At 35.4% G+C, this 15,089-nt stretch overlaps 1 protein-coding gene across 1 annotated transcript in view; it reads left to right on the plus strand.

The window, feature by feature from the left end:
- Window positions 1–10,563, plus strand: part of LOC129308926 (uncharacterized) — a 50,987-nt gene extending 40,424 nt beyond the window's left edge. Inside the window, exons 12-18 of the mRNA XM_054950289.1 lie at window positions 5,524–5,629; window positions 6,506–6,707; window positions 6,817–7,100; window positions 7,245–7,369; window positions 9,944–10,088; window positions 10,211–10,303; window positions 10,546–10,563. Coding sequence (XP_054806264.1) covers window positions 5,524–5,629; window positions 6,506–6,707; window positions 6,817–7,100; window positions 7,245–7,369; window positions 9,944–10,088; window positions 10,211–10,303; window positions 10,546–10,563 — 973 coding nt within the window. The remainder of the gene's footprint in view (window positions 1–5,523; window positions 5,630–6,505; window positions 6,708–6,816; window positions 7,101–7,244; window positions 7,370–9,943; window positions 10,089–10,210; window positions 10,304–10,545) is intronic.
- Window positions 10,564–15,089: the final 4,526 nt, after the last annotated feature.

A 15,089-nucleotide genomic window follows, 5' to 3' on the forward strand; every position in this document is an offset into this window, starting at 1 on the left:
TGATGTCACCTTCCATGAAGATGAATCCTTTTATTTGAAGTCTCCAACTCAGGGGAAGAGTGTGAGTGACTTGGAGCCTTCCTTAGAACCCTCTTTCCAACCTGAATTAGAATCACCCTATGAGTATGAACTTGCATTAGAACTTTCGTTTGAAGTTTGTGAGTCAACAATTGAACTTGAACTAGATAATGTACCTAACACCAAGGGGGATCCTAATAAGGGGGAGAGAACAAACACTAATAAATTCTATGATCGTATCTATGTTCGGAGGAAAACATCAAGGAACTAGACCCAAGTTCTCGAAGCTAACCATGATTCTGAACCAATGACAAATCCTGAATCTTAAGAAGATATTACTGACTGTGATCAGCTAGGAGGAGTTGAAGAAGATTTGGATCTTCCCATTGCACTTCGGAAGAAACCCAGATGCTGTACTAAGCACCCAATAGACAAGTTTGTCTCTTATAAAGCTCTCTCACCTCGATTTCAAGCCTTCACAACCAATTTGGATAGCATTACAATCCCAACATGCATCAAAGAAGCACTATAGTCCCTAGATTGGAAAAACGCTGTTATGGAAGAAGTGAATGCTCTCAAGCAAAATGGCACATGCGAAGAGGTTGAGATACCACAAGGAAAGAAAGCTGTAGGTTGCAAATGGGTATTCACAGTAAAGTACAAAGCAGATGGTACTATTGAAATGTTCAAGGCCCGTCTTGTGGCAAAAGGTTTTTCCCAAATCTATGGAACTGATTATACAGAGACATTTGCACCAGTTGCTAAGCTCAACACAATAAGAATTCTTATGCCCCTGGCTGCAAACCTTGATTGGCCATTGTATCAGTTAGATGTAAAGAATGCATTCCTAAATGGAGACTTAAAGGAAGAAGTGTACATGACGCCACCACCTGGATTCCCTGCCTAGAAAAGGAACCTAGTTTGTAAATTAAGAAAATCCTTATATGGATTAAAGCAGTCACCTCGTGCATGGTTCAAAAGGTTCACACAGGTTCTAAGAAAGGAAGGGTTCACTCAAGGATAGAGTGATCATACATTGTTCTTCAAGCACAGGGAAAGAAAGAAAACCATTCTGAGTGTATATGTGGATGATATCATCCTCATAGGGGATGACCATGAAGAGATGGAAAAGATTAAAAAGGCATTGGCCAAATCCTTCCAAGTCAAAGACTTAGGGGAAATGAAATATTTTTTGGGAATGGAAGTAGCGCGATCTAAAAAAGGGATTTATATATCCCAGAGAAAATACATTCTCGATCTGCTAAAAGAGACAGGAATGTTAGGGTGCAAGCCTAGCACCACACCCATTGAAGTAACATAAAAAAAGAAGAAGATAAAAAAGGATGATGGAGAAGAAGAAGAAGATGATGATGATGATGAATAGGAAGAAGAGAATGAAGGGAAAGATGTTGACAAAGGAAGATACCAAAGACTAGTTGGGAAACTTGTCTATCTTTCCCATACTAGACTAGATATTGCATTTGCAGTTGTAGCAAGCCAACATTCTCATACTCCTAAAGAGAAACATCTAAAGGCAGTTTACAAGATTATACGATACTTGAAGGGCACACCTGGAAAAGGAATATTATATCGAAAGACAGAAGAAAAATGTAGAAATATTTACAAATGCAGACTGGGCAGGCACCCATAATGATAGAAGATCAACATCAGGATATTGCACGTATGTGTGGGGAAGCCTAGTGACATGGAGGAGTAAGAAGCAAAACGTTGTTGCAAGGAGTAGTGCGGAAGCTGAATTTCGAGCAGTAGCTCATGGTATATGTGAAGAGATATGGGTAAAACGGGTATTAGAAGAACTGAGGATTGAGTTAGAACTTCTAATGAAGCTGTACATTGATAGCAAAGCTGCTATAGACATCTCACATAACCCAGTTCATCATGACAGAACCAAGCATGTTGAGGTTGATAGACACTTTATCAAAGAAAAGATTGAAGGAGGTCTTGTGTCGTTCATACATGTGCCGTCACAGAATCAAACTGCAGATATCTTTACTAAAGGCTTGAATAAGGAGATGTTTGAGATGTTTGTGGGCAAGTTAGAAATGATTGACATATATAGTCCAACTTGAGGGGGAGTGTGGAAATCCCATTAATTGTGTAAATAGTAAATAGGCTTGATTTGTTTTTTATTATTATCACTTCTCCTTCACCTCTGACCATTAGAATTAAAGCTGATTATTCCTTCCCTTATCATAGGCTAGAAATTAGAGATTAGATTAGCCTAGCACTGTGTATATATTGTAAATCGCATGTTCATGTTTGTATATACAAATTGAAGCATTTCAGTCGACTCTCTCTCACATATATAAATAGCTGTGACATTTTCTGAATATCCTTGATTCTTTTATCCTTGCATAGTACCAAGGTGTTATGAAGTAGTAGGAAGTGTCTAGCTAGCAATGGGTTAGCTACAAGGGATGATTAGTTAATTATAAGGGAACTAGAAGGGTATTTTGGTTTGGGTAGAGGATATTATATTTATACCACTTTGTTAGTATTGTGTTTGTTGATGAATTACACTCATGACATAAAGCTACTAGTATGAGGCTATTCTAGTCATTATTTCTATTGTAGGTTTGGCTTTATTCATTTTTCTGGTGTAAATATTTTTTAGGATGTAGAATATTCTATTTCCTTTGTCTCTTTCACTTTACCTATTAAGGGTCACAATGTCTGTATTATGTAAACATATATATCCTAGCTGAATAATATATCAAAGAATTACCCTGAAACTGTTTGGTTCTATCAAATGGACACCTGTGCTTTGAATGGATGAGGACAAGGCGGAGATGTTGGAGCAAAAGTATAATGCTCTAACTAAACATGATAAGGTTGAGTTCCCCTAGTTCAATGGTGTTAATTTAGAGGATGCACTTATGGATGCTAGTAGTTTTTAGAGGTGGACGAGGGTTCCATTGTAGCTTTATACAAGGCTTTTTAGTGTCCTCTCGGAGAAGAGAACTCTTTTGTGGCATTTAGATTTTATAAAGGGATAGATGACAAACATGTCTTAGTATGAGTATTTCCATGAATTGGGGGCAAAAATCTTGGATGGATAAACAAGTAAAAGCAAATTTAAAATTTGTGTCAAGAAGGTTCAATGATGGAATATGGGGAGCTGTTTGATGAGCTATTGATAGAAGTAGATTTGCTAGAAGTACCAATTGCATTACTTGCCTGCAAATAGATAAATAGAAAGTGGTGGCAATGTAACCTGGCTATGTTTGCAAGTACCATGGGTATGGCTTGGTAATAGAATTTGCTTTGTTGACGTCTAAATGGATTTCTCCATTCATACTGATTTGGGTGAATAGTTTAGTTAGTGCTAGATGAGGAAGAAGATGAATTTTTGGATGCCACAAAATATGAGGAATAGGAGTTGATTGGCATTGTGAATGGATCCAATAGGCAAGGGGTGTCAATCATGAAGGTTCAAGGTGTCAAGGTCAACTTAAGAAGCAGAAGGTTGTGATACTCAAAAACATAAGGAGTACCCATGATCTCATCAATACAAGTGTGAAGAGATTAAAGCTTGTGATGCAAGAAACAATTGCAGTGAAGGCTATTGTAATTAATGGTGGTGACCTAGGGATCATAATGTAAGGAATTAGAATGGAAGATGCAAGATTCTTCTTTCAAGGCTAACTTATTAGTCATGAAGATTTTGTGGCTTTGATATGCTGATGGAATATAATAATTAATATATTTTGAGGAAACCTACTACAGAAGGAAACCTATCTTACTTTTACATTTTCTTTCATTTATTTTCTATTATAGCTTGCAAGTGGATAGCTTTAATTAAGTCAGGTACTATTTTGTTGTTGTAAGTGGGCTGTTTCCTTCTCATGAATGAAACATTAGCCTATACCCCTTATGTATTTTTGAGAAGAGACTTGTTTTTTATAGATGAAATATGTTAAGGCTTTGTCCATAGAGCTAAAATCTCCCTCTCTCCTCGGTTTCTCTTCCCCCACCATAATGTTCTTCATATCTCTCTTCCCCCTACATTTTTGTTGTCCCCTCTCCCTCCTTCTACATTGCTTTCTGTCTTCTCCTTACTCCAACTTTTCTTTCTATCTTCTCCCTAAATCCCTTCTATTATCATCTATGGACGTGTGTGTGTGTGTGTTTCATTAATTTGGTATTAGAGCTTGAGTTTCTACGCTCCTTGGATGCTTTCCTCACTAGAGATCTTGCTAGAAAAACCATTTGCGCTTTGTTTTCACATTGTCAAAGCTAAAACACACAGTTCCCATCATCAGACCATAGAACCACCACCATTGTGTCCAATGACCCAAATCCAGCCTGGCCCAGAAGCCTTGCTACCATTCTTTGCTGCATGCACCTCCATCTAATAGTGAAGCTCCCTTGCGTGTGGGCATGAACTCCATACATTGCCACTCTGTCAAAACAACCATTCTAGAACCTGTTTTTCATCTCTTTCTATGCTGCTTTGCGTGGTTCTTTCTATTCAAACCTTCCCTATGTGCAAGAAATCATTAGTGGAAGCTTAGTTTGGGATTATTATGTCCCTAAATATTGATAATTACCTTGAGGAGTTTCTTAAGGCTCAATATGAGGAGTTTCGTCAGGCTCAAAGTTGCCATTTATTTCAATGAAAAAGGATGAGTACACTGGTTTCTAATATAAGAGCAACCTGACCCTAATTCTTGGATGATAAATATCTTTTACTATATCCTAATATCTTAGATTATAGCAAGGCAGCTATAAATATATCTCATAATCTAGTTCAGCATGATTGAACAAAATATTTGGAAGTAGACAGATATTTCATCAAGGAAAAGATTGAAAGTGGTGTAGTATGCTTGATATACGTCCTAATAAGGAAGCAAGTTGCTGATGTCCTCACCAAAGGATTGCCAAGGGAAAAGTTTGATGAATGAGTAAGCAAGTTGGATGTGATCAATATCTATGATCTAACTTGAGGGGGAGTGTGGGAATATCCTTTTTTTTAATTGTAAATATGCTCCAAGATAGGATTAGTGACTGGGATATGAGTGTATAGCATTTATGAGGATTCATTAGAATTTGTTCTCTACCTTCTCCCTTCAGTGTATCTATCTGGTGTAATGTGAGATTCAAAATCATTAGAATTTATTTTTTCCTGTCAAATTCCACAATAATGATAATAATAATAACAATAACAATAACATGATTGGCACCTCTCAACAGGAAGGCTTTTGGCAAGGTAACAATGTTGACGTAACCAAGGTGGTTACAATAAAGGGCACCAAGTTTGATGGAAGGTTAAATCCTAGAGTCTTGCTAAATTGATTGGTGAACATGAAAGATTGTTTTAATCAGTCCAACATGATACTCATCTTACATATTAAACTTGCTGGTCTGATCTTGGCTTAATAACTGTTTAAGGCGAGTGTTTTTAAGCAGCAAGCTTCCTCAGATGCTGATGTTTTCAGTCAACTTTATTGTGATTACTTATTTATACGTGCTTCTTTTATGCAGAAATGATAAAAGAGTTGGCTATGCACCCCAGCCGAGAAATATAAAGGAAAGATTCCGGCCAGTGCCTTTGTGTTGTCCCATACTACTTCCTACGCCACATGCGCTGGTACTGTGCTGGCATTTAATCTACTGAATTAATATCATATTTTATTGTTATTGTTTATCATTCTGAATTTTCATGGAATGGGTCTCTGCATTGTATGGATGTCAGTACCATGCTATCATCAGTTTTAATGTGGATGGATGTAGATGCAGCAGAAACATTTAAGCAGTAAAATGGAGATGCTTTAAAGTAGAATTATTCTCATTCTGTTTATACAATGTGTTTTCATTTGATCATCTGCAAGGTTTCTGAAATGAATTAGTTTTTAAATTCAACTGTTCTCATCCCTTTATATTAACATTGGAGTCAGTTTAGGCTTTGTTCTTAATGTTACTGACTATAATGTGATCTTATTTCCCTGATTTTTCCTTTTTCGTTTTTGTGAAAAGTTTTGTAAAAAGATTTATAGAGGGTTCATTCCATTTGACACCCAAATTTCTTTGCCATTATGGTCATGCTTAATTTTATCTTCACTATTTCTTCTATCCTTGCTGTAATTTTCGACATTCACTATGGCATCTCCTGGGAGACATTGTGCATTCTTTGCATGATGCCAAGATCACCCTCTAATACCATTGTTATAGAGAAAATGTAACACATTCAAATCAATAATACACACTCAACTCATTTCTTGTTTATTGGCTACAAGGAATGAAGGCAACCAAACAAAAATAACTTCAGGCAGCTAACTAATTCTATAGAATCCAATTAATCTCACGTCACACGTCTAATCAAGTTATCAAAATTTTCTGCTTGTATGATAGACAATTTTGGTTTATATGGCATTTTTCAAGTATAATTAAAAGGCATTAAGGCATCTTATTTGATTTAGTGATGTTATGTCCATGCTCTAGTGAATAATGATTGATGTTGCTTCAGGCATTGCGGATGATCTTGCAATTGGGTGTTAAACCTACTTGGTTCAATACCTGCAGTACAACTACAGAAAATAGGCCTCATTCAATACAGGAAACTCCATCCACTGAGGATCTTCGCACATACATGATTGACTTGCCATCTCTTGGTGACCCTGTGGTGCCAGAGATGCTTCTAAAAGTATTGGAACCCTACAGAAAAGAAGGTCTCTACATTCTTTTGTGGAATTTCTAATTTTTCTCTTGAACCTTTGGCTTTTGACCTGCACCAATTCTTTTGATTTTCTTTTCTTTCCCCCTGTCCCCCTTTTATAGGGTGTATACTTGATGATGAGAAGTCAACTTTGTATGCTCGTGTGCTAAACAATGGCTATGCCATGAGGCTTGCATATGCGGCTGCGCTATTTGGTGAATCCTCTGAAGCTCTGTTCTGGTTACAATTGCCACTGGCACTAAACTATTTTATAAATAAGTTATTGAAAAAGCCTCCAACGAAAGATCTAGTAGCAGTGTCAATTCCAGAAGTTGATGAGACATCTGTACTGACTAGTATATCATCAAATAAATTTGCAACAGAAGAAATGAAGCGAGATACATTGGTAAGATGTATTATAGTATCCTGTGAGGCTGTGATAATATATTGTGCATGCCTTGTTGTGTCTCACCTTACTTTAGCTTCTTGAGTAGATTAACATTTGTAACAATGCCAACATTCATCAAAGTGACTTTTACATATGAAATAGCAGAGTCAAGGTCATCTGAAGTTGATAACTTTTGACCAAGAAGAATTGAGGGAAATTGCTTGTGAACGTATTTCTTGGCATAAAAAGTTAGAGGGTGAAGAGGCTATACAGAATCGTGTTCATGAGTAAGTAAACCTGTTGTCTTTTTATTAAAACTACACAACTACATAATCTTGCTTGATCAATTGCAGAAAGTCCTAATGTCATATTCATTAGTTGTAGTACAAATACATAAAATTATTAAAAGCAGTTGTATTTGAAGAAATAATTTTACAAGTCATTATTGTCTATTGATGTCACATCCTTATATCACTTGTTATATGATGGTTTTACTAGAGTTGCAAAGCTAATATGGCCTGTTTGGCTTGGTCTAGGAAATCGGAATTCCATTCTTCCACTTTTTTGATGTATATTACACTAGTAATCAATAATCATTATCGAGCAGTTTTATTGTCTTTATTCCTTCTTTGTAAGATGGGAACACAAGAGGTGTTTTTTATCCTCAAAATCACCTTTTTCATTCTAATTTTGATGCTATACTAATTCATTCTATATGTCAATTGAGGCTCAATGAGTGAATTAATGACAAGATCTCTTCTCTCATTTTGGTCCTCCAGAGGATAAGTTTTCAATTGGGAGAATTACATTAAAATCTCACACAAGAAAATTAATTACTACAAAGTTTATTGACAACTGAATTAAGGCCATTTCAATTGTCAATGGCCTTAATTCAGTTGTTAATGGTCCTTATACTAATTAATTTCCTTGTGTGGGACTTGGATGTAATTCTCCCTTTTCAATTCAGCACCCTGATTAATTTTTCTTGACCAAAATTCTCCCTCTTTTAGGCAGATTAGTTGGCATATATATGGTTTATTGATGACCTAGACGTGCCCCTACGTCATTGCTTCCAAATGATGTTGGTTTGCTTGATTTTTATCTTCTTGGGAAACCAGGTGATGTAGAAGGAAAGTGGGCGAAGCTAGTTAAACTATTATAAATGAACCAATCCGAGTTATCTAGCCTTTGTGATGGCCTTACATGGAGCCATAGGATTTGCATAAAATGCAAGATAATAATAGGGAAAATAAAAATAAAACACATCAAGGAAATCCAAACTAAAATTTTATAAAGCTAATAAATGATTAAATCTGTATCAATAACAAGAAGCCTGCCCTACTAAATGAGGTTGACCATATGGATCACATGATGCTATTGTATGCCATTAATAGGCATCTCCCCTGATGTATCATTCACTAAATTTTGAACTCCATCTACATTTCTTCATTGGGCTAAATATTATTTACTCAACTCCTCATTGCTGCCTCTCAACCTTCTTTTCACATCACCAAACAACTATAAACAATTTTCTGCTGTTTTCACCTTGATAGATGTCTCTAATTTTTCTGTATACAATCATTATGGGTATTTTCTGTTCTTGTATGACCACATATCCAGCCAAACATCTTTCCCTTTGTTACCCTAGTGTTTTTGCTTTGGTTGGTTCTTCAACACCCAACATTCACTACTATATAGCATTGCTAATCTTACAGCATTTTAATAAAACTCCCGTTTAAGCTTTGTAGATACTTTGTAGTTACAAATGACTCTCGATTCCTTCCTTTATTTCAACCAATAACTAGTATCTTATGCATAACATCAACAATTTCATTGTTATTTTGTAATATCAATCCCATATGCCTAAACTTTAACGTATGATCAAAATCATTTCTAACTTGCCTTTTGCTAAATTTTCTAAGCATATATTCTATCTTGCTCTGACTTAAGTAGAAATCCTTCAATTCCAAAGTTTGTCTCATAGCTTAGAGTGATAAATAAAAATAATATAAAATCAATATAATTTTAAATGTTTATAAGTCGAACAAACTAATAAAATAGGGAGAACCATATTCAAGGACTTGGCAAGCAACTTATTCACAGACAATGACTAATAACAAGTTCCATTTAAGAAAAAACAAGTTCACGTTCTCATTTTAACAACAATCCATTTTGTATTGGTTTTTGTCTGCGAATAAGTTTATTGCCAGATCCTTGGATGTAATTCTCCCAATAAAATAAAACATAATTTGAAATATTAAATTCTAAAACTAATGAAGGGACCACTTCTATAGGTGAAAATGATTGGAGATTAAATTGAGTTTCTATCTACAATAACAACAACAACAATAACAACAACAAGCCTTTATCCCACTAGATGAGTTTCTATCTACAATGGACAAAATTGATAGGGGACTGATCCTTTAACAACTAAACCATTAAACTTAATCATGAACAATCCCAAGTCTAGTATTAGTTCGTTACTTTATACATTTAGTGTGTGATTGTAAATTTTTGAACCCCATGATAAGCATTTGTGGGAAAATCACTTTTTTATTGTAAATATTCTCCCATGTGGGAATATCCTTGTTTTAGTTGTAAATATACTCCAAGACAGGATTAGTGACTAGGAAATGAGTGTATTGCATTTATTCTCTATTTTTCTCCCTTATATATATCTATTTGGGTGTATAGAGATTCATATCAATAAGAAATATTTCTCCCTCTCAAATTCCAGAGTGTTGATATGATCGAAAACAGAGTTTAGTCTTTTTATTTTTAGTTTGAGTGGGAATGTGACCTAACATTTGAAGTTATTGGCTCTGTTAAAATTCATTATGCACTTCCTTATCTACTGCCAGGCTCGTGTCAGTTGGAAACCTAGAGGCTGCAGTTAACTTATTGCTTTCAACTCCTCCTGAGAGCTCCTTCTTCTATGTTAATGCTCTCCGTGCAGTTGCGCTCTCTTCTGCCATTTCAAGGTCTCTTCATGAACTTGCAGTTAAGGTGAGTTTAACTGGAATACACCTTCTACCGCAAAAAAAAAAAAAAAAAAAAAAAAAAAACCTGGAACCATATTTTAGCATCAACATACAAGTTCTACTTATAATATCATATCTATTGTTTAGGTTGTTGCAGCCAACATGGTGAGGGCAGACAGGTCACTATCTGGTACTCATCTTCTCTGTGCTGTTGGAAGGTATCAAGAAGCATGTTCTCAGGTTTGGATGCTCTTTCCAAAACATTTTTAATATACTTTCACTGTTTTCTTGGACAGGGTTCCCTACTAATGACTTTGTGATTCATCACCTAGATAGAATGTGTTAATCATGTAAAGCTGTAAACTAGTAATTGGTGCTTGATGATTGCAAGGTATAAAGATTATTTATTATGAACCTCAACCTTAGCAGTTTTATAACTTTAGGGGTTAAGGGTCATTTTTTCCCTCAAACTTTTTGTGTAGGGTCTTCAGGTTTTCTAAACTCAATTTGGGGTCATATTTTTCCTTTGAACTCTTAAAATCCGATGCCTTATTGTCTTAATGTTCATGTGCTGCTTGTTGATCATTATCTACTTAGTTGGATGCTTTTTGTTGACTTTTTCCAGCCAACATAGCATTCAAGTAGAGCCCAATAAGAATTTAATAGGATCACTTTTGCCCTTGAAGTATTCGCTTAGGGACAATAGTGTCTTGAACTTGACTTTTGGGTCATTTCCCCCCTTAAATGTTAAAAAAACCTAACCAGACATGTCTTGAAAAGCGTCCACTTGGATGCCACACGGCTAAAAAAAAGTCAATAAAACACATCCGCCTCAGCAGATAATGGTTAACAAGCGGCATGTGAATGGTAGGACAATGTGGTGTTGGATTTTAACATTTCAAGGACAAAAATGACCCAAAATAAAGTTCAGGACACTCACTGAACCTACATGAAAGTTTGAGAGCAAAAATGATGCTCAGTCCGAACTTTAATCATATGCTTGATATTCACTATTCAACAATATCAAGTAATTCATTAATTTGTGTTTTTTTTTTTGGGCAATGCTAATAATTGCAACAAAGTTCCTGTAAAATTTCCCTGAAAGATGTCAACATGCACAAACATTCATACAGAAAGAAAAAGTTTGATTTTTGAAATGAAACTTGATAGCTTACATTATCATATTGCAATTCTCTAAGTATGTGCATTGGGTAAGTAATAAATCAATTTTCTTTTTAGCTTTTGGCTAAAAGTATTTACTCAGTTTTTCTATAAATTTTAAAAGCATTTTTGTTTTGGGAAAAAAACATTTATTAATATTTTTAATCTTTAGGGACTAACATATTTAATTGATTAAATTATAAGGGCTTGATTATAACAAAATAAAATGTAGGGATCTAATTCAAAACTGATAAAACTAGAAGGACTTGCAGATTAATTTTTCCATTTTATTTTAAATTACTAATATTAAAAGTTACTCCCTTTGGATCACAATATAAATTGTTTTTAAAAGCTTTGCTTGGTTCAAAATATAGGGAATTGGGTAAATGTTATTTATTTTTTCTAATTATGCTCTTATTTTATTAATGAGTGTTTTGAATAAGTCAAATCTTATATTTATTATACTCTAGGGCACGATTGTAAAGATGTGAAAATTTTTAGATAATTAGGATTTTAAGCAAGTTTTTTTCTTCTTAAAAAACGTAAATTAATTATTAATGACTTATATTATGCTCTGGAGGGAGTAGTTAAGTAAATCCTCTAAATGAAAAATTTATTCAAGCAACCCTTGTCGATATCTTAGATGCCTATAATAGTTTTCAAATTACTAATTAAAAGGCTTGGCTAGTCAAAAAATAAACATATATAGTAATAGGAAATAACTTTTTTTTTTTTTTAAATTTTAGCTCTTGGTAATTTAGGCTGAACAACTTGGGTTGGGTTACCTTGCCCACCAAATCTTTTAGAGTCATAACCAGTTGCCATGTTTCCTTTTCTGTGGATGGCCTGTGAACAATTCAGCTAAGCAATTGATATCTTAGCTTCAATTTTATTCATGGGTTTGAGCGATATATATATATATATATAAGGGGAAATTAGGGTTTGTTACTATCAAACACAATGTGAAAAATTAAATCCTAGATATCAGATCATGACAAATCTGATTCCAATCTAATACATAAATGAATGATAGTGCCCAGGATATTAACTGTGGCTTCTTGAGCAGAGAGAATTTATGTATATTCATTCACAGATGCATGCCACATATATACAGATCACAAATAAAATCTATACAAGGAGTAAAATCAAATCAAAAAATAAAATATTAACTCCCATGATCCCATCTAATCATATCCCTATATTTAAGGAATAAATCTCTCTAATAGAATACATCAAATATTAATTTGACTATTCTCACTCTCCCTCAAGTTGGATTATAGATGCTAACCATATCCAACTTATTCAAGCAACTTTCGAAAGTAGGTTTATGCAACCCCTTAGTCAACATATCTGTTGCTTGAAGATTTGTTGGTAGGAAGGTTAGGCATATGATTCCATCTTCCACATTCTCTTTGATGAAGTGTCTATCTATCTTCACATGCTTAGACCTCTCATGTTGGATGGGATTCAAGGCCATATTGATGGCGGCCTTATTATCACAGTATAGTTTTAGTGGTAGATCGAGTTGGACATGGATTTCCTCCAATATCCTCTTCAACCAAAGTTCTTCCATTATGCCTTGAACAATTGCCCGTAGCTCAGATTTAACACTACTTTTTGAAACAACTCTTTGCTTCTGACTCTTCCAAGTAACAAGATTTCCCCATACGAATGAGCAATAATCGAAGGTCCGTCTTCTATCTGGGTAATGGCCATATAGCCTTGTAACTTTAACACCTTTGAGAATCTCGAACCAAGCTCATGGGGACTGCTTCTAACCATATAAAGATTTCTTTAATTTGCATACCAGGTCAACCCTTCCCTCAGTGAAGTTGGGGGGCAAAGTCATATAAATTTCTTCTTTCAATTCTCCATTCAGGAAGGCATTTTTTTTTGTCCAGTTGGTGTGATGGTTGCTATAGATAGCAATACCTTGATAGTATTCAATATTGCCACTGGTATGAAAGTTTCTTGGTAATCAACGCCATAAGTCTATGTGTACCCTTTAGCCACCAATCGGATCTTCAACTTATCGAGGCTGCCATTAGCCTTATATTTAGGGTAAAGATCCATTTGCAACATACTAGCTTCTTGTTCCTCGGCTTTTGTGAAACCTCCTAAGTCCCATTTTCTTCTAATGCTTTCATTTCCTCTAGGATGGCTTCTCTCCATCCCATTGTTTTTAGGGTCTCATAGATGTCATTAGAAATACTAACATCATCTGTATTACACCAGGAGATAGGGCTTCATATGACAAATATTTTTGTATGGGATGTTGTTCCTAAGGGAAATTAGCAATTCTAGATCATCTTCTGAGATATTCCCCATATCAAGGTTTTCATTAATATTCTCACCTTCCTCTCCTAGACTTTCTTTCCCAGAATCTCCCATTGGTTATGATGTGGTAGTGCCTCAGTTATGAGGGCCTTTATACCCTGTTTCATCTTCCGTGTAAAACTTTGATCTCTTTACCCTTAGTACTTGCATCTTTGTCTCCCCTTGAACCTATATTTTCCTTTGCTTCTAGCATGAAAGGTACAGATACAGGTACAAGTACAAGCTCAAGAAAAGTATCAAGAGAAGTATGATGGTTAAGAGAGTCAATAGGAGAAATACTCATGGTCAAGAGTCAACTAAAATACACTTCAATGCTCCCCTTGAATTGAAGGAGATGGGTAGAAGGGCTCATGTTCATAGAAAGTGACATCATGGCTAACAAAGAGACACATGGAAAAAGGATCAAAGCACTTACAGCCTTTTTGGGTAGAAGAGTAACCCAAGACCACACACTTGGCAGCTTGAGACTCAATTTGGAGGATGAATGGAGATGAACAAAGGTAGAGCATCTAAAAATTTTCAAGGGAAGATTGGTCTCAAGATGAGTGAGTGTGTTTGGCAAAGGCATTCAAGTGGAGTAGAGTAAGACACTTTTTTACTTGGCATGTGATTAATGAGGTAAGTGGCTATGAGAATGGCTTCCCTCCAAAAGTATTTGGGCACATTTGTGGTTAGCAGAAAAGAATGAGCAACCTCAACTAAATGTATATTTTTTTGGTTCAGTCATCAGGTTGTTAGCTGTGGTCGAAGACAAGCCAGAGGAAGGAACCGAATGAATCTTATTCAGTAATATGGTCAGAATATATACACGTACCAAAAACCTTCTATAAAAGGAAAAAACAAAAAAAGGAAATAAAATCAAATATTACTCCTAATGACCCAATCCTATCAAATCTCTATTTTTATGGGATGTACCCAATCCTATCAAATCTCTATTTTTATGGGACATATCCCTCTAATTCCTGTAATTATTCTCACACTCCCCCTCAAGTTGGATCATAGATGCTAATCATGTCCAACTTGCTTATACAATTATCAAAAGCGGGTTGTGTAACCCCTTTGTCAACACATCTGCTACTTGGAGATTGTCGGTAGGAAGGCTAGGCATACAATTCCATCTTCCACCTTTTCTCTAATAAAGTGCCTGTCTATCTCCACATGCTTGGACCCTCTCATGTTGGATAGGATTCAATGCCATACTTATGGCAGCCTTATTATCACAATATAGTTTGAGAGGCAGATCAAGTTGGACATGTATTTCTTTCAGAACCCTTTTAGCCACAACTCTTCCATTATGCCTTGAGCAAGAGCTCTCAACTCAGATTCAGCACTGTTTTGGATACAACTCTCTGCTTTTGACTCTTCTAAGAAACCAGATTTCCCCATACAAATGAGCAATACCCAGAAGTAGATCTCCTGTCTTGGTGATGTCCACCCCAATCTGCATCTGTATACACCTCTATGGTTCCTTTGTTCATGTTTTGAAACAGTAAACCTCGCCCAGGATTTCCCTTTAGGTATCTTAGGA

Source organism: Prosopis cineraria, unplaced genomic scaffold, assembly GCF_029017545.1.
Source record: "Prosopis cineraria cultivar Desert tree isolate PC_DT_omini unplaced genomic scaffold, ASM2901754v1 PC4, whole genome shotgun sequence".
NCBI lineage: Eukaryota > Viridiplantae > Streptophyta > Magnoliopsida > Fabales > Fabaceae > Prosopis > Prosopis cineraria.